At 38.0% G+C, this 20,121-nt stretch overlaps 2 protein-coding genes across 3 annotated transcripts; both read right to left on the bottom strand.

Moving 5' to 3' along the window:
* Positions 1–1,229: 1,229 nt before the first annotated feature.
* On the bottom strand, positions 1,230–8,239 carry chrna9a (cholinergic receptor, nicotinic, alpha 9a). Its single transcript, XM_044345526.1, has 7 exons — positions 7,986–8,239; positions 7,587–7,732; positions 6,193–6,347; positions 5,796–5,976; positions 4,024–4,375; positions 2,549–3,159; positions 1,230–2,406 (listed from the first exon to the last, which is right to left on the bottom strand). The coding sequence occupies exons 1-7, from the start codon at positions 8,029–8,031 to the stop codon at positions 2,236–2,238; spliced, it is 1,662 nt and encodes a 553-aa protein (XP_044201461.1). The 5' UTR covers positions 8,032–8,239; the 3' UTR covers positions 1,230–2,235.
* A 6,669-nt stretch (positions 8,240–14,908) lies between these two features.
* On the bottom strand, positions 14,909–19,148 carry rhoh (ras homolog family member H). 2 transcript variants are annotated; one of them, XM_044345509.1, is made up of 2 exons: positions 18,858–19,148; positions 14,909–17,529 (listed from the first exon to the last, which is right to left on the bottom strand). In XM_044345509.1, exon 2 carries the CDS (start codon positions 17,037–17,039, stop codon positions 16,452–16,454), a length of 588 nt encoding a protein of 195 aa, XP_044201444.1. In that variant the 5' UTR covers positions 17,040–17,529; positions 18,858–19,148; the 3' UTR covers positions 14,909–16,451. The 2 variants fall into 2 exon arrangements, with proteins under 2 accessions (XP_044201444.1, XP_044201445.1); XM_044345510.1 differs by having other exon boundaries at positions 14,909–17,526.
* Between the last annotated feature and the right edge of the window lie 973 nt (positions 19,149–20,121).

Raw genomic sequence — 20,121 nt, 5'->3', positions numbered from 1 at the left:
TTTTAGAGATTATAATGAATGTGCTTGGAAGTATTCAGTTATTGGTTTATTATTTCCTACATCACAAATCCAGCAGATGTTCATTAAACAGAATTTAGGATTAGAGGCACTAGACCCTAAAAATATTCATCCTACAGCATTAAAATGTACAGTTTTGTGTAAATGTTTTAGGCACTAAAAGTAAAGTGATGATGCTTTCAAAAATAATGCCATGAATAGTAACTTCATACAAAGCTCAGTAAAGAGGAAAAACTTAAATTAAATCAATATTTGGTGTGCCAACACTTTGCCTTTGAAGCTGCACCAGTTTTCCTCAGTACACCTGTGCACAGTTCTTCAAGGTACTTGGCAGGTATGTTGGTCCTGCATCTTGGAAAACTTTCCACAGTTCTTCTGTGGATTTCAGCATCTCAGTTGCTTCTGTCTCTTCATGTAATCCCAGACTGACTCAATGATGTTGGGATCAGGGCTCTGTGGGCGTCATACCATCTGCTGCAGGACTCCTTGTTCTTCTTGTCACTGAAGATAGTTCTTTATGACTTTGGCTGTATTTTAGGGGATCGATTGACCGATTAGACGCTTCCCTGATGGGATTGCATAATGGCTAAGAACCTAAACATCTAAAGAGCCTTTGTTTTGTATTTAAAATCACTTCTTAAAACTTAATATGTTTTACTTTTATGCTTTTTCATGCTTTATGTGTTTTTTTTATCCTATTCCTATTGTATACATACTCTATGTCCAGGGATCTGAGGGGATGCACTGATAATTTACAGGTTTCTTGTCTTTTCTTTCCTTTGATATCACAAAAATTGACTCTTTAATGGACACTTGGTGCATGAATTGACTTCATTCATTCATTCCATCAGTCAGTCTGTAACTGACTGCTCTATGATTATAGCCTATCTGCCCTCTAGAGGCTCTCTCATTAATGGAAATGTTGACAGATACTATAACAGGTCCATTCACTAGCCTGCCCTCTGCAGTCCACCTGAACTGTAGATGACACGATGTGTGTCCTTCTTAATCATGCCTTATATAACTGTATTAATTACATATATCTCAAAATCCTCAATAACATCTATCTGCCAATTTTCACCTTCCTGCCAGTGAGTGATTTATTCATTAATCTGCATTACTATTAATGCTGGATAAGAGTTCATTTGGCTATGTAGGTCAGCGAAGTATGCATGGATGTATATATGTGAAACCAATGACAGAAAGCAGTATGTAGCAATCAAATGACATTTTATACGCAAAATGAACAATTTTGCAAAATATATACATTTATAGAAAATTAAAAGCTCATTAGTTTAATTTGTATCACAAAGCAAACTGTTTGAACAGCGAATAGAAGAAACGAGGAGAACATGTAAGAGAACTCTTGTCGAGCATTTCTTATAACAATATATCAAAGGTTTATTTTTTACTGGAACAATGAGCAAAGTGTGAGTCAAAAGTAACAGTGCATCCACCCTTCACACTCAGGAGGTAGGCTTTATATTAAAAAGTGAAGGACAGAAACATTCATTCTTACTCTCCAAGTCACACATTTAAGTATTCACAGCTTATGTAAACCAGTACAACTTAGACCTGGAAAAAAAACACTTTAGAACTTCTGCCTGGCTTTAATGTCCTCACTTTGCATTGCTCCACCATGAATGATGTATGGACGTGTGTGATTCACCATTCATTAGTGCCTGCTAACTGTGTCACTGACCTTTGGCCTCTTTTTCATCACAAGGTAAGGTCGTTTCATAAGCATTCAAGGTTACTCTGCTGGTGCTCTCGTTGTGACTGACTCTGCAAAACAGCATCATCTGGCTGCTTAAATGTAATGTAAGTAATGTAATGCCTATAGCTGGATGTCTGGCTGTTAGTTCATCAATAATGGAGAGTCCACGCGTGTTCAAGGCGAGGCCTAGATTGTCTTACCGCTCCACTGCTCTGTCACACATGCAAGCACACCTGACGTTAACTAACCGAGAGGCTTTGATGAATTTCTGTGAGAGTGTTTAAATGGATGATTTATGTGCAGTGACCTTGTCCTCTTTATGTCAAAGCAAAACGCAATGATGAACCTACACAAACACACACACACGCACAGCACAATACCGACACATGAAACACCCTTTCAGTTTTGATTCTCTGACTTTTGCATCAAAGCTGAAATGAGGCGACTCTTGAGTAACACAAAGGTCCAGCAATGATGGTAAAAAGATGAGGAGGAGGCTGTCAGGATGCCTTGGCGATGATGAGAATGCTCATGAGGAAGACCATGACGAAGAAGATCCACATGAAAAATCTATCCATCACCTTGGCAACCTTCTTCCACTCCGCTGCCTTGACGCAAGTAGCTCTCTGCTCACGGAAGCAGTTTGCGATGTACTGGATGTTCTTCACCACCTGACGGAGAGACAGATTGATGAGCTGAAGGAAGTTTGAAGCGGCGACTTTAAGTAATAGCAGGATCCCTTAAGGCTTGAAGAAGAAACTTTAGAAGAGGAAGAGCACTCAGATAATTAGGTAAAGTGAGTAAAAGGAGCACCTGATTATGTTGGAGGCAGGGGCAGCTGCAGGGGCAGGCTGGGACCTGAAGTTTATCTGAGGGATAGAGGAGCTGCTCCTTCAGCCCTCCATTCAGGTGCTGAAGGTTGCGTGGATGAGGAGGGGCCTGGTAGTCCAGTTCGTCCCGCCTGATGTGTTGGTAGCGTTGTGTGGACTCTCGCTTCCCCTCACCCCTCTCCAGTCTGGAGGCATGGTTGTTATGGTTGTTGTAGTGGTGATGTCTGCTGTTTGCATTGCCGTTTGCCTGGTTTTTGTGATGTTTGTTGTGATGATGCACGCTGTGGCCATTACTGTACTTGTACTGGTCGTTGTCATAATGGTAGAGGCCGTTGTTGTAACAGTCATCAGGGTAGCAGTTCCTGTCACTCATGGGTTCCTCTGGGTACAGAGGGGTCCTCTCACTCTCTGGTGTGGTGCAGTTCTCCCCCACCTCATAGACGAAGAAGATTTTGGACATGTAGTCTATGATGAGCACCTTAGCCCAGTGAGGGACTGGCTTGGCCTCAGCTCCACAGAAATGAATGTTCATGATGAAGATGGTGAGAGAGGTGGAGGCTGTGATCATAGTCATGGTGGCTATGTAGTACTTCCCTGGAGGAGAAGACAGACAAAAGAGTTATAAACGGGAAATAGTTGACAGGCAACACATACATAGCAGCCCTCAGTTGTAAAATTCAAGGTTTCACATTTACACAAAAAATGTCCATCAGCTATGCTTTGGAAAGTTATGCAATGGAAATCTGAAGTATCACATATATCGTGGTACACAGATACTGTTTATCTGAAATATTCTGGTGAACAGATCAGAAATCTGAACAGCTATTTAATTCTGATGTGTTTAAGTTTGCTAATTTTGTCTCAAAAGCCTGAAAAAGAAGGCAAGATGGACTACTTACTGAGTATTTACTGATCTGGTCTTAAGATTTGATTTTGGAAGAAGTTGTTGTTTTTATATTTTGGAACTTTTTCTATTGTTTGGAAATGTATTCACAGCATTCTTGTTCTGACTTGTATGAATTGGTGGTGCCTTGTGCGAGCAGGCTGAGCATAGTTGTATGCCTGATATAAAAAATTCATTCATTTATTCATTAATATATGAATGAAAGAGAGGTGTAGCTAATTTTGTCGGAAAGTTATATAATTGAGTTTCATATGGAGGCACATTTCCACCAGGAAAAGAAACAAATGGATGAAAAGTCGATGATGATAAAAACATAATAAGTAAACATTTCATAGATTTGACTAAGCATTTTAAATTTTGGACTCACTATATCATCATTTTGAAATGATTAGATCAAAATGTTTTGCTAAGTAGCTCATAAGTTTGACTTACCATGAGTAGTTTTAGTTTTATCATGCACAACTTTGCATTTCCTTCTTTTTCTGTGGGAAAAAGGCTTCCATAGTTTCAATAGTTAAAGAACAAGGAAAAACAAAACGCCTAGAATAACTAACCTATATAAGGCATGCTTTCTGCAGGAGGCATGCTCTCAGCCACCAGCAACTGGAACACAGTGAGTGCCAGCAGTACCGTGACCCCCAGGGAAACCTTTTCCCCGGAGTCAGCCGGCAGGTAGAAACCCAGCGGGGCCAGGAACGAGATGAGGAAACAAGGCACAAGCAGGTTGAAGATGTAGAAAGAGGAGCGGCGCTTCAGGAGCAGGGTGTAGGTGATTTCAGTGTAAGGATCAGAGCAGCAGCCATACATCATGACGTTTCTAACGGCCGGCATGCCGTGGCACTCCCACTCCACGTTCTCCACAAAGTCAGACAGGTCGCCGCTGTCCATTCCCAAGCTGATGTCCACCTGAGAAGAAGACACACACCCAAGTGATGTAAATACAAATACTAACAAACAGAGTGATAAATAAAACACTTTTATGTGTTATTTCCTGTAGATATTGTTGGTTTACAATGAAGAGTTCAGAAAAAAGAAGCTCATTCAAGGCCAGAAGAACTGGAGCCTGTCACATGGTATATAACTATAAAACTGTTACATGCCCTGTACAGGTTATACTATACTACTGTATGAGCAATATAGAGTTTTTGTTCCACCAGTTGAACAAGGCAAAACCAAAGTGCACATAAGAAAAACATGCAAATCACACAAAAATCAACTAGAACTATGGCTGTCATCCATCAGCCATCCCAGCTGAATTTGTGCTCCTTAAAATGTTGTTTATAAGGTAAAAAATATGGGAAGGTGGGGGCTTGTAATTTGGGGGAACAAACCCTTAAAAGTGATGTCTCTTTTTGTCTTTGGTTATTACCTTATTCTGTTAATGCTGTTGCTTATTAACAGATCACTTGTTTTCTCTTGTTCTATCTTTTTCCATTTTGCCGACTCTCCCTGTCTCTCTCTCTCTTTTTCTTTCTCACTTGTATATGTTGTGCTTATAAAAATGTTCTATCTGGTTGTTTGTAACATATGTGATTTTAGTTTTAGGTTGCCTTTTCATATCTGGCCAGGGACAACAGATGAAAATTAGCCTCTTAGGCTAACTCTGGCTCATTAACATTTATATGTTCATCAGTGAACACTGTCCCTGACAAATTAATTAACTAATAAATGAAATGGAATGAAATAAAATGAGTCTTAAACCTTCTGGAGGCTTGAAAGATGGTTATAAAAAGTTTTATATTTTGTTTCTTTCATGAACAACTTCGATCACGTCATTACAATACATTCCAAAGGTGACAGGTTTTCTCTATGTAAAAAAAGGATCAAAAAGTCTATAGAACCGTCTTATACCACTCTTGCAGTGTAATCCAATTCTCCACTGATCATCATGAGATTATCAGTGTGTTATAAACACTTTTAGTTTCACCGTGGCTAAACACACTGCTGCTTTGTTGTGCTATTGACAGAAGCTCTAACTAAAGTGGAGAAGTGGACTGAATGGTTTGAAAGATTTCTATGGATGATTTGATACTTTTCAGCTGAGAAAGCACAAAAAAAACATTGTAAACAGCTGATTTCAAACTGACTTTACTGGTTTAAAAGCATAAATAAGTGTTTTAGAAGTCATGTTTCAATGAGCTGAGTTTAAAATTCAAAAGATATTGGGTGCAGTATCACTTTTAAGAGTGTTACATTCAGGGTCAATTGTGATAATCTTAAATCCTAAGCATTTACAGTATTCTAAATAAAAGGCTATGAATATGAACTGATTGAAATACACTTTTTTAACTCTCATCTCATTCACCCTACAGCTGCTCATACACACCTGGTTTCCATTGTAGGTCCAGGAGCCGAAGGTGAGGTTGCACTGCTGCCAGTCGAAGGGGAAGTAGGAGACGTCCACCACACAGGTGCTCTTTGTGATGGCTGGAGAGTCCCAGACGATCTCCCCATTGTAACGCAGCTTCACGTTGGTGTTGGATTGACCTGACGAATCCTCATCTGCTCTACACAGACATCAGAGGAAAGATCACAGTATGTTGTTGTTGCATGCACTCAGTCAGATACAAACACTGCTGCATTATGGGCGCTCATTTAAACATGCATTACCCAAAAAAGTGTAGAGTTTTTCTCTTTCTACCTCTCTGTCTGTCTCTATTTGTTTGTCTTTCCATTCTTTTTTTCCCTGTTTTGTTTTTGATCATCTGTCTCTTGTTACCGACTTGTTGTAGAGGACGATGTCAGGCTTCCAAACCAGGTCACTGGGGATGTTGATCATCTCTAGGTCATCATAGGCCTCCTTGTCCCACTTCAGGTAGGCATCATACCACACTTGCCTGATCCACAGGTATGTGGTTAGCACCTGGTTCCTCTCATCCTACACACACACACACACACACACACACACACACACACACACACACACACACACACACACACATTTACAGAGGGAGAGAGAGTGGTAGAGAAATGATTAAAATGAAATCCCTATTTTACACTTCAGTACACTGTCACTCAGTGCTGACATCTAGTGGTCCTAACAGGAACAGAGGCATGAAGGTAACACTGACACTTTGTATGACAGCCACACATTTTGTTCTGTAGCTCCTGAAGTCGAACCACGATCAAATTGAGGCACATTTCACTGATTTTCAAAGTCAACTTAGTAGTAATTAGGAGCCTGTAAAATGTGGATAATGTCTTCTGTGGCTCTTGAGGGAAATTTGTCAACTTTGTCACCCGGGTATCTTGGCTTAAGCTTGAAGACTACAAATAGAAACAGAAAACCAAACCAGGCCATAGAGTTGCACCATGGGAAGTAAGCAACTAAAAGTATGAGTGCTGCATCAGTTTTAACCTTTTGAGTTTTTTATGTAATCTCTTGTCTTTATGTAAGTGCAAAACTAAATCACTGGAGGCCTTTTTAAAGACATGCTTGCATTGGATATACAATATCAGTATCCAGTGTGCAACAGCTAGATCTTAGGTTGTGTCATTCTTAGTGTAGCTTTGATATGTGCCACAGAGAAATGTGTTTGACATGTGCACCTCATTGGTAATGCTATATCTCCACATATCTCTGATTTTTGTTACTTTACGGTATATCTGCTGTGTTTTTTGTCCACCGATATCTAATTAGAAGTGAATGACAACAGCAACACATCTTGATATCCATCTTTGTGTAATTACCTTAATAATTTGGCAGTTTGAGGTTTAGCTGTTTTAGGCAAATCCATCTTTACAAAGTCATGTTGTGCAGCCAACCATTGTTCAAATCCACAGAATGTTTTAGTTTTTATTTCATTTATTTCTAGCAGACATCCAAAGATACCAAATATATCTGGCCAAATAAATGTGTATTGTTTTGATACAGAAAATATTATTTGATGTAACAGTACAGCCATAAGACACATTGCTTCCTGTTGTATTTTCATATTAGACTCAGTGATTCTCAGTGTAAGCACATTATAGCTTTAATATGGTTTTAGAACAATCTGATACAAGTAATTTTATTCTTATTATGTAATAATAAGAAATATAAGGGGGGTATTTAAAGACTACATTATCTGTATGTAGTTGGGGTACTGATACGTAGTTGTGTTTCCTCTCTACTCACCATGTCTTTGATCTGTGACAGTGTGATCTGCAAGGAGACATTCAGGGCGTCGTCTGTGTCCTCTACAGGTCTCAGAGCGTTGGAGTAGTTCTCCATCAGATCATTCAGAAGTTTGTGGGCGTAGTGACCCTGGGCACCATGGGACACTGCAGGACAAGAGGAGAGCAGAGGATGGATTTGATAAACAAACCAACCAAAAAAGAAAAGTGACAGTATTGTTAGGTGGCAATTGTAAAGAAAAGTAAAACAAGTTGAAAAAGAGCAAGGTAAAGTTGAGGAAGAAGCTGAAATACTAACCAGAGCTGATAGTTAATGGCCAGCAAAAACAAACTTCTGTATGACTTGTGTATCAGTTAGATACAGTATAGACAGCAAACTGATTCATCGTGCAGAACTGACCTTGCACCAAAAGGCTGATCCAAACCATCAGTGCTGCTTTCCTCATTTTCAACCAGTCACAAGCTGAGGGATCAATTATTTAGCAAAGTAGTCACCGAGGCAGCCGGGGTCCAAATCCAGAGTGTCAATCTAATCTGATCTCCATTCTCTCCTGCTGAGTCTGAGCAAGCCGAGACCACAGAAAATTCTCGAAATCTTACATCCTGTCAGAAGCTCTGAATGCTTCGCTAGTTGTTAGTCGTACTTTGCCTCTGTCACTGTCTCTGTGTGTGTGATCACTGCTCTGGAACAGGACCTGAGGCTATCACACTCACACACACACATACACCTATATACACACAGGTGTACTGCGGTATCACATAGCACACAAGCCCTGGGTGAAATGTGATGCCTGCAGCCCTATCCACTTGTGTACATGACCACAACCAACTGTACGACACACACACACACACACACACACACACACACACACACACACACACACACACACTGAACCTTACTGCGCTACACAGCTAATGAGATGTGTCAGTCACACACATACAGTGACACTTTCTTACCTTTGCTCAGGTCATTCAAGATGAACACACACACACACGTTTGGGAGTATGAGACACATGTCATACACGCCACATGGCAATGAACTTTACATAGATCCAGGGTCAGATTTCACCCTGTAAACAGGAATCTTTAACATGAGGATAGTGAAGCTGTACACTGGTGGTAGATCAGTTATAAGAGCAGATTCCATCCTCTCCTTGTCTGTACATTGTGAAGAGATCAGTAACCAGAAATATACATCCAGGCCTGCAACGCCATGGAAATATGTTAACTTTTAGTGTTTTTATCTTGTCTTTAATAGGTTTTTAACCTTTCATTCTTTAAAGTTCTTGTGTAATACCTAGTTTGTGTTACAGGCCATTTGTAGTTTGTTTATGTCTTTTATTTTATTTGCATGTGCAGGTCCCATGCTGAATTTAATCTGTTTTTTTGTGCGTGTGTTGGCTTTCCATGTTTTCAGTATATTTGAAAAAGTGTGTTATGTGCATATTGTGTTATGACATAATGAAATGGAAAAAAAAGGTCTGATTATCTATATGTGTTCAAGCACAACACTAAAGAATACTACTACTACTACAGTTGGAAAAGATATTGTTTGCTTAATTTAAAAGTGTTTCACAAGGTTAAACATGAAAAAAATAGATCTGGAGGAAACCAAATCTGCACATTGATTGTGAAATTAAATATAATTATTTCACCAAAAATTATGTTTATTACAATTTATCAAAGAAGAAAAAAGGTCAATTTGTGCTCAAATTATGTAGAACTGCTATACTACTTCTTCATAAACAGGTTGATACACTAATTTGTCCTGTGTGTGATCTCAGGGAAAATGAAAATAAGTCTCATTTTGTTTTTTACTGCCTGTTGTATTGTAAGTTTTGTGATCTTATGTTTAATGACATAAAGGATAAAAGTATGAATGACTCACAGAGACTGAAATGGTTGTTTGAAAAAGAGACCTTTAAATTAACAACTTATTGGGTGAATGCATGGATGTTCAGGAAGTAAACCTTATATCAGTAAGAGATGGATGATTATTATGTAAGTTTATTATTATTAATATTATCATTATTATTATTATCATTGTTGATGTGAATTTCTTTTTTGTTGGTGCTGTGGATTTGGCGTGAGTTTTTTAGATTAATTTGTGACCAGCACAACCTGAAGCTGTTGTAGGACTGACATTTGGTAAAGGTGTCATATAATCCTATGAGGGGTGGGCCAGGACACTTAAATAAAAAATTCATTCATTCATTCATTCATTCACCAAGACTACAAAGAGGACTAAGAAAGAAAAATATTTAACCAGTATTATTATTGGAGGAAACCATATAGAAAGGTGCATCTGCAAACCTCAAAGTCTCTACCTGGAAAAAGGAAAATCCCTGATAAAAAAATTAAAAATTAAAAATTAAAAAAACTATGAGTGGGGAAGAATGGATTAAGTTGAACGAATGCATTTGTCACATAACCTATAACTCTCTTTACACACATCATATTAACTTTGTTTTAGCTTAGAATGACATTGTGTGTATGTGAATGGCTGTTTCATCTGCTGGTTTTGCCTGAAGCTGCTAAAGATTTGAATAATCATTTTTTAACCAGTAAATATAGAAAAAGCTGCAAGGTAAAGAAGCAAAGCCAGTAACCGAAACACTTCTGGTAAATCATGAGTAATACTCTCCTTTCCCTCAACCAGCGTGTTAATGTCACTGTGGCTTGCAGCTATCAGTTGTGAGTTCATTGTGTAAATATGAGGATAAAGAGAAATAATGCTTCAATTTATAATGTTGACTTTACCTGTTAAACTGTATATAGTGTTAGATACAAGTGTTATTTGTTTGTATGTTTGTATGTTTTTTGATAAGTGAGATGTACAAAAATATTGAGCCTATGTACAGGTTTGAGAATCAAAAGCTATAAAGTATATAGAAACTACACAGTATGTATGCATTTTTATATTTTGAGATATATATGGACAAATATTCAGAATCCACAGAAATCTGTGGTGATGAAACTAAAGTTTTGGAGTAAAATTGGGTAGTTTAACACTTACATACTGTTCGTATTCTGACCTTTCACAGTATCCCCTCATAATTAGTCTCTATACCAAATTTCTGAACCACAAATCTATTTTCCATTCATAAATACATCATCAGCCATTAATAAATTGGTGATTAATCCTCAATGAAGCTTGCAGAGAGAGTGTATTCTTTTGGTTTTACACTATTTGTTATGGAGAAAAAACATTCACAACACACTGTATTATTATGGTCCTATGTTACCTAAAACCGGACATAACAGCCATTATGATTTCAATGAATGTTACTGAATGTGAAGAACATTTTTGAAAGGTGATTTTAGAATAAATGCAGGTCAAACTGAACCCAGAACTTTCTCTACTTTTTGTACAAAAATGTTTATCAGCTGCGCAAAAATTTTTTAAAAAGTTAGAAATATTTCCATTTTTGTATATTCTGTCATAAAATGTCAGGCTAAAAGAAAGTTGTTTAGAGTGTTATTACTGAACAATATGTGAGGGTTAAGACATAAAGAACGTGTCTCTAATATGAGAACCACAAAGGCCTAATGTTGTATTTTTGCAACGTTATGAGGAAGGTGGTGAAAAACCTGTACAAGCAAAGGTCACACGTATCTTCAGACAACTAGTGCTCATTATGTGTAAAGTCACTCGGACTGGCCCACTTCCAAAGAAACCGATAATGTATACGCAGCATGAATCAAAACCTTTGTTTCAAGTAAATAATGAATCAAACAACGTCAGTAAGAAATATTACTGACATTGTCATGTTGTCTGTGTTATTCTGCAGAGTACTGTGCATTACAACGTGATGTGTTAATGTGTCACTGAGTTTCTGTGGTACTGAGCTCGCATAGGACAGGTGTTTCCTGTGTGCGAGTGTGTCTGCTTGTGTGTGTGTGTGTGTGTGTGTGTGTGTGTGTGTGTGTGAGTGAGTGAGAGACTGACAGAGGAAGAAACACAGGCTGAGAGGGTAAAATGTATGTTTGTATGCTGAAGAGAAAAAGTAACATTTATGAGCTTATTTTAATATATGAACTGTACAAAAAGGAGAAGCAATGTGAGATTGTGAGTTATAATGATGGCACAGATCACCACATCAGGGTTTGCATGTGTTGGTGTTCTGAGTTGGGGAGATTCAGAGGGGAGACATGGTAGAAGTGACAGCTAAGGAAGTGTGTATGCATGTGTGCGCACGCGTGTGTGTGTGTATACTATGATTATCACCATCCTACAATAATCGGCAATATCTGGTGAACAATGCTTGCCTGCAGTAGTAGAAGTCATTTTAAATGTACAGTGTGAAAGTAATTCTGGGGAAAGTGAGCAACACAGTCATGATGTGAATCTTCTTGTGACTTTATTGATAAGTATAAGAAAAAAAACTGACGATGAATTGGTCTTACTAACAAGTATTGTAAAGTCTGATATAGTAGTTTTATTGATAAGTATAAGAAAAAAAACTGACAATGAATTGGTCTTACTAACAAGTATTGTAAAGTCTGATATAGTAGTTTAATCCTTTGTGCCGTAGACCTTCACTCTTTTCCAAAAACTACTACAAACTCATCAATGAGCAACACTGTTGTGCTGGTTGACATGTTCCTTCATGGGCTTTTTTTCAAGGGAAACATTTTGACATATCACAGTAGGAAAAGCACTGGTGTTAATAACAAAATTAATGTCGGATGAATTCCATTTGGCAGCTTCAGTTTCAGGGTCCTGGTATGCTGGCTCACTGTCACACTGTCATGGCTTACTGGGACACTCGAATAGAACAGAGCCATTGTTAATGTTATTAGTTAAGCTTGTGCAACAAGGTCTATTAGGATGAATATGACCACTATGCTGCAGACATGGTTGGGAGGTTGGAAAGTTTTGAGAGACAACGGTTTGTTGGTTTCGGTCTTTAATGGGATTTATTGACGATAACAAACATATAGAATATCACCAACCTGATCCTTAATGTCAGGTAATAATATCATTTTGAAATGCTAATAATTCACAATTCAGTGTTGCTATTTCTGCTCAAAACTTAAAAACTATTGAAATCAATGATGGTAAAGATAGAGTACAAGTTATAAAATGTGTATTTTTTTTTTTTTTGTATCTTTTTATATTGAATCAATTATTTGTATTTTTGTAATTTGTAGTATGACAGGGGAGTCAGATGATTGCCTCTTGTTGCCACTGTTGTTAACTCGTTATAGTGGGGAAAGCACAGTTGTGACTAATAAAACTAATGACAGTTCTTGTTTATTTAGCTGTACCAGTAAGCCATGCCAGTGAGCCGGCATGCACAGTACCAAAGTCTTATAACACCTAAATGCCTAAAGGAAATGTAGTCTTTATTAGTTACTCTTGTGCTTTTTGCTGCTATAATGTCAAAATGTTTGCTGTGAAAAAGACCTCGGATAACACATCAGAGGTTCTAGAGAAGCAAGTACACCCACTACCCAGTGACTGTGAAGTGGCTCTGCCGTGTACATTTCTGTATACCCTGTGTGTGTGTGTGTGTATGTGTGTGCGAGAGAGAGAGAGAGAGAGAGAGAGAGAGAGAGAGAGAGGGATAAGGCATTGTGGTAGTTGTGGGAGAAAGCACAAGAAGAGATGAAAGATGTGACCACAGCAGGCAGTCAAACAGGCTTTACTCTCAAAGCATAGCAAAGAATTAGCAATATGCAGACAATCTTTAAATGTATACCAACGTTTTATTATGTGATTATCTTATTTTATGTTGAATATTCAACAAGATAACTGTTTTGTTAATAAATGAGTGTGAATTTATTGCCACCTGTGTCAGATGATAATCGTTGGAGCTGTAACAAACTGCTTGTAAAGCCAATAATGGGAATTGTCTTACATTTATTATGTTTTATCATGTTTTTACTTCAGACACATTAAAGTTTAACCAGAATCCTTTCAAGAAGTATTTGAATTTTTGCAACAGATTTAGTGGACATACAGACTTTCATATAGCCCGTAAGAGTGTTCAGATGGTCTGTTTGTATATGGATGTACATGACGTGTATTATGAGCATGAAAGTATGGCTAAAGTGTGTGTATGCGTATGTGTGTGTGTCTGTATGTGTGTGTGCGTGTGTGTGCACATAAAAAGACTGAATGAGTGTGTAAAATACAAAATGTGACTGGCTGAGAGTCATTGTGTGTGTTTGTACAAGTTTGACTGTATAATGTAAGCACATGTGTGTGTGTGTGTGTGTGTGTGCTGGGATGTGGTCGGGTGTTTTTCAGCGTATCCTTGAAAAGCCTGTATTGTACCTTACATCCTCAGCAGCTCTGAACACCACATGAGACAGAGAAATGTAGAGAAAGAGCGGGAGAGAAAGCACGAGGGGCGGAGGAACAGCTTGTCTGAGCTTTTTCCTGGTTGTTTGCTGTTCCTGGTCGTCTTTTTGCACTTTCTTTATAATTAAGTTATTACAAATAAATCTTAAAGGCAGACTAACAAACAGCCTTCATTTCCTCATGTACTCCTCTTGTTGTATATTTAAACCCCTGAAACACACACTCACGTTCACACATCACATATATGGACAATCTCCTGTATTCTATAGACACTAAACACACAAACATAATGTATTTGAGACTATAAGCTTGCTCTCAGACAGTCTAAGGACAGAGCGTCTCGTGTTATACAGATTGTAAAGCCCTCTGAGGCAGATTTGTGTATGGGCTTACACATAAAACAGATTTGACTGCACTTGACTATAGATACAAAGGTTTAAAGTCATATCTGCGATCTAAACTGCATCACCATACGTCACTAAATCTTTTATCTAGTGCACGCTAGCTATGCATTGTTCTCACCAGTGCTACTGAACAATTTAATCATTTTCACGGTTCACATTTTGCTGCACGTCACTCTGAATTAATATTATATAACTGTATTGCAGACACACAGCACATACTGTGTGTGGCATCATTTTAAGGCTTTGTAAGCAAAACTATTTGCTCTGATCATCATTACTTTCAAGAAACAGCTTGTAATTACCATATATGTTGTAAAAATGTGTAATTTGTACAGTTTGTATATGAACATACAATGTAATGTGTATTTTAGTACAAATTTTATACTGTACTAAGTTTGGCAAATGGTAGTTTAAAACACCATATATGTCTGTGATATGCAAAACATATAAGATGCAGCCTTTAGTATAATAATGTATGGACTTTGTATGAAAGTGGCCATGACAATATAAGATAATACATACAAACTGGAACATTTGGTCATATGCAAATTGTATAAATTATACATTTTACAGCACATAAGATTCTTTGTCATTTTAAGGCAGAGAAGCACACTTTAATAATGAATGTGTTGTACAAAAACTAATTTAAATACAAGGAAACTACTCCAAACAGAAAGACAGCAAGACAGAGATGAGCATCCATCACTGGGAAAAATGACTGGATATATTTCAAACATCTGTGGATGATTGATGATGATTTTTAATGTGCCGCCTCTTATACTAAGTAAGTCACTAGGTAAGTAAAAAACAGCGTAGATACAATACAACAAAACTAGTGTCAATGTGTTGAATCCTTCATTTTAATTTATGGAGAATTAGTTGTTCCCGTAACAAATAACAAATGTGACAGTTTGCAAGTCAGGCTGTAAATGACCTTTTCTTAATATTGTTCTCATAACTTTAAAGGAGGTATACAGTTAATAAAGGAAAAATAACAATGCACAAAAACTCCACTGTAGCCATTAATATGCAGCATGATTTCAAATGACAAAATACCAGATAATATTGATGTTTTGTGGCCCATTATCTTATTCTAGAAAAGCTTTTTAAATGGTTTGATCGTCTGACAACATAAAACAAACCTCTAAATTAGATATTTTTATTTTTTGTTTGTTTTTAATACAAAGATTTTACAAATGTTTTTGAGGTGATTCTGATTATTTTTTTAATAATACAAATGCAGATAGCTTTTAAATAGATTTGACATAAGTATAAAATACAACAGAAACATGTAGGCTTGTTTGTCTAAACTTTTACCTATTGACCGTTTATTGGTCACATCTAATAAAATGCTTCTCTCTGTAGAAAATAAAGAGAAGATTATGCATATAGAGGCCAGATAGAGCAAAATTGTCCCATTAGGCTCTCTCTCAGCTGACACCTGCATGATCTTATTCTTAATATTTTAAGTCATTGTTGACAAATTCCAACAAATACACACCATTATTTACACATTTCAGTTTGATAAATCAGAAGCACAAAAATGGAGTTCTCCTCATTTGAATATGACAAATGTGCAATTCACACGGTAAAGCTTCATGTTGTGTAAAAATAACTTGGTTGTGTCACTTTATTTGTGGTTGTAGAGGTGATTTGGTTTCTCACCGCAATTAAAAAGTTTGTTTGTTGATGCAGCCAAAAACTGACATACTTTCCTCCTTACATTGATTGTTAGTAAAATAATCTGAGAAACTCTATGATGTATATAAACACCATTAAAGCTTTACTTTAAGTAGAAGTATTTCATAAATAGTCTCTGATGCCCCATTTGAAATATCTCCATGTTATGTAACTGTGGTTCACATAAAAAAAAACACACAAGATCACAAGTACAACTTAAAGCTGGGTACATTTGTATCAGGGTCCATGAGGTGCATTATCAAATTGATGCATTCTCATTTTAAATATGTTTGAGTTTAAGGGTGTTTTGGGAGGACAGGACTCCCTGTTAGTGAAAAAGAAAAATCCCACTTGAGCTCTAGTGCCACTCAAAGCCCGCACTGAGTTTGAACATCATGCGAACACGCGTTATTGGACCAGTCTGGACAAGTCTCACGAAAGCGTAAACGCCGACCAAGTCAACGTCAAAGGTCAAAAGACCTTGCACTGGTTTATGCTGAACATGCGTCGCCTGGCCTGCTTCTTGGCCTGGTTGACGGCTGTCCGCACTGCGTACTCAAACACCTGCTGTACACCTCGGTTGCTCAAGGATGAGCACTCCAGATAGCCTTTAGCGTGCACTTCATGAGCTACACGTCTCCCCTCCGCTGCTGAGATGCAGTTGCCCCGATAAGTCCCTAACTCCCGCAGGTCCGTCTGGGTGGCCACAAGCAGCACTGGCACCTTGGGCAAGTACTCTCGAATCTCAGCAATCCATTTGTGCTGGACGCTGGCCAGAGAGTTCGGGTTAGCCACAGAGTAGCACATGAGGACAACGTCAGCCTGCTGGTAGGATCTTGGTCGGATCTGTCTAAAGTTGTCATTGCCGGCCGTGTCCCATAGCCCCAGGCTGATCTGGACCCCGTCCATGTACACCTCCACCCCTGTGTTCTCAAACACTGTGGGCCTGTAAGTGTCTGGGAAGGTTTCTGAAGTGAAGCGCACCAGCAGGGCCGTCTTGCCCACCGCGTTGTCCCCAACCAGGACACACTTCACTGACATTTCTTGCAGGCCGTTCATGGTTGCTTCTGATATTCTCACTCCTCGGGATGTTTGTGGTTCTTTGAAAAGAGTCTTAGGTGTTGCTTCTGGACTGGAGAGGCACAGTGTCCACGAGGTAGTCAAAGGCGGAAATCACTGTGTGTGTGTGTGTGCTGTACTTCCATGTACAAGTTGTAGTATTCATAACAGGTAATCTGCAACCCTGCCTTATGATAATTCCATTCCCAGTCATTCAGCTGAGTTGAACTGACCTATGATGTCTCTCTTTTCAGAGTCCTCAAACGTCTCTCATACACAGTAGGTATGTACAGTCAGCAGTTCTCCAACAGTGAGCTTTATACACGCTTTTCACATAAACTCTTAATTCTTCAGGCCCTCTCGGCTTGTCTCACTTCCGCTTCGTCTCTGCAGCAGGCTGATCAGGATCTGTCTGATTTCTCTAGTGATCTTGAAAGCCGTCATTCTCTCCAGACGGGTCTAACCTCTAAGCGTCGAAGAGGGAGATCTACTGAGGAAGAGAGATGAGGAGAGGATACGTTACGAACACGAAGTATTTAGTGATAGTTAAAGAAGCCAGTGCGATTAGAAACTGAACTGTGGCAGCGTAGACTTAATTTAACTTTTCTCTTAACTTTCTTAACATTTCTCCAGACAGTTGACAGATTCTTTACAAACAGCGTTTAGGCCTAACTGCGAAAGATAAGACCAGCAGGAGAATGTGTACGTATGCTGGCACTCTGCATTTTGTTATGAAATATCTATTTAACTAATCATAAGTAGTTGTCAAGTAAACATAGAGGAGTACAGCATGTGGCAGATTACAATTAGTTTTAGTGGCAGACAGTTTATATTTACAGAGCAGTATAAAGCATTAACTCTATAACAAAGTACTGATGAAACACGGAAGTAAAGTTTCTTATATTTGGGTGTGACCCACAATTCATTGCTTGATCCTGAAGACTTAAACAGGTGCTTATTAACAACATACTCATGTGTGGTATATTATCAAGCTCATACGCGTATGACCTGTCTGTCTTCCTAAAGTCTAATATCACTCTAAAACCAAGTCTGATTCTGTAGTTTGCGCCACAAATGAACATCTAATATCGGGCGAGGATGTCTTTGTGTGTGCTGTTGTCTGATATAGAGACACGAATAAATCTTTAGCATTTTATTATGATCAAAAAACTCTACTGACGGTTTCTAAAGACTTCTCTGGTGCATAAAACTGACAGTTTGAACAATTATATTCAAGTCCCCGCTGAGGTAAAAAGTCGTAACCTCAAAGCCACCTGCCATTTCTAACTCACTCACTCACACATACACAGTCATCTCGATGGAAAGACCTCCATAACGTAGATGGGACACTTTAATCAGTGGGTTTTCCCACAATCGACCTTTCTAAATGATCTCACAGGAGGAAGTATGGTTTTATACTCTTGGTCTGCCATCAAAGGAAAAAATAATAAATTACTAAAACGAGAAAATGAAGATCAAAACTTTTGTAGAGAAACTGGTGACACTCTCAAACTCTTTCTTTATGTACAAACCACATTTTTGTGGAAGATTACGGTAAAACATGTTATTTCATACATTGATATTCTGAGAGTTTAATTTTTACGGGAGTAAGAATACACCCTGAAGATCACACTCCTCCACGCTCCTTTTTGAAGTTTTAATGTTGAAACATTTAAGTTTCTGCCCACATTATAGTGGAGTCTTACTAAATATCCTAATAGAATAGACTATAATATAAAACTTGAAGCTCTGAAGGCCTCAGACTCACATTGTTCTATCTACACAAATCAAACCGGGGACAAAGAAAAAGATAATTACCTTTCTTGTCAGTGTTGAACGGGCAGATGCTGGCTGCCGCCTTTGCAGACTTCAGAGCTCAGGCAAAAAACAAAAACCTTCAACTCCAGTAATGGTTTGTTATTGACTATAATGTGTCAAACAAGTTATCTTGAACCCCAATACTACAGTCTCCATTAATTAGGTCAACACAGAGACAAAATATTTCATCACCTGCTAAATAACGACAAGGCTGGTAGGCAGAGGAGGGAAGTAAGACAAGAAAAGTAAAACACATCCGCTTCTTCAAATGTGGAGGAGTGACTGACTGCATGCCTCCTCCACAGCAGCTGTGCTTTAAAAGATAAGTGGGGGTTTTTTTTCTGCTGTAGTTTTGTAGCATTTTGCAGAAGAGAGCACAGCTGGCGCATAAAAAGGAAAAGACTAAAATAAGTTTAAGATTTTAGTTTGCACTTGTGGTCATCACATGATCATATATGCTGGTTAAACAGCGGATATACTGTGAGCTGCAGATGTTGATCATGTCAGGCTATACCACCATGTAACATTAATATTTTTTTTAATTTTTGAAATGTGCACTAATTAATGTTTTTAAGGCGAGTTGTCAGTTGAGATTAGGCCAATAGCTGAAACAAGTAGTCAATAAATTGGTCAATATCAGATAAATAATTGTAATTTTTTAAGCAAAAAAGCCAAAAATGAGCTAGTTCCATGAAAAAAAGGAATGTATATTTGTCCTGTCCCTGCATTGGCTGATCATCTCTGTCTTGTCAGTAAATTCAATATCTTTGAGTTTTAAACTGTTGGTCTGACAAAAACAATAACTTTGAGGATGCCACGTTGGGCTTTTGGAAATTGTAATGGACATCTTACAGCATTTTCTGACATTTTATATATCTAACAATGTATCAATAAAGTGTCTATAGATTAAAAAAATCATTAGTTGCAGCACTAGTTTATTTTGGGTTTCCCCTCACAACCCCATTCAGTCGTCTCTAAATCACTGTATTTTCCAGGGACTCCCAAAAGTCACAACTCAACAAAACAAACAATGGATTGGTTGTCAGATTTGTGTCCCTGTGTGAGATCTTTGTTGTTAAATCTGGATTTGTTAATTTGTTGATACTATATGTGTTGAGCAAGCAATGAGAAATCTATGAAACAGTAGTCATATAGTACACATGATCTCAGATTAAGTTATACTGTCAGGGACCCCGTCTTTAAATATCATTACCACTTAAAAGGCAAAACCACTTAATTTATATGTTACGTTACTCACAATCTG

This window comes from Thunnus albacares, chromosome 3, assembly GCF_914725855.1.
Source record: "Thunnus albacares chromosome 3, fThuAlb1.1, whole genome shotgun sequence".
NCBI lineage: Eukaryota > Metazoa > Chordata > Actinopteri > Scombriformes > Scombridae > Thunnus > Thunnus albacares.
The sequence above is the reverse complement of the archived record's forward strand: the minus strand, read 5'-3'. Positions and strand labels throughout refer to the sequence as shown.

Coding starts and splice junctions, on each gene's coding strand:
- chrna9a (XM_044345526.1), bottom strand. CDS start 8,031: ATGAGGAAAGCAGCACTGATGGTTTGGATCAGCCTTTTGGTGCAAG. Junction 4,376..5,795: donor GGACCTACAATGGAAACCAG/GTGTGTATGAGC, acceptor TCTTCTTCTCAG/GTGGACATCAGCTTGGGAAT. Junction 2,407..2,548: donor CCTGCCTCCAACATAATCAG/GTGCTCCTTTTA, acceptor TCTCTCCGTCAG/GTGGTGAAGAACATCCAGTA.
- rhoh (XM_044345509.1), bottom strand. CDS start 17,039: ATGAACGGCCTGCAAGAAATGTCAGTGAAGTGTGTCCTGGTTGGGGAC.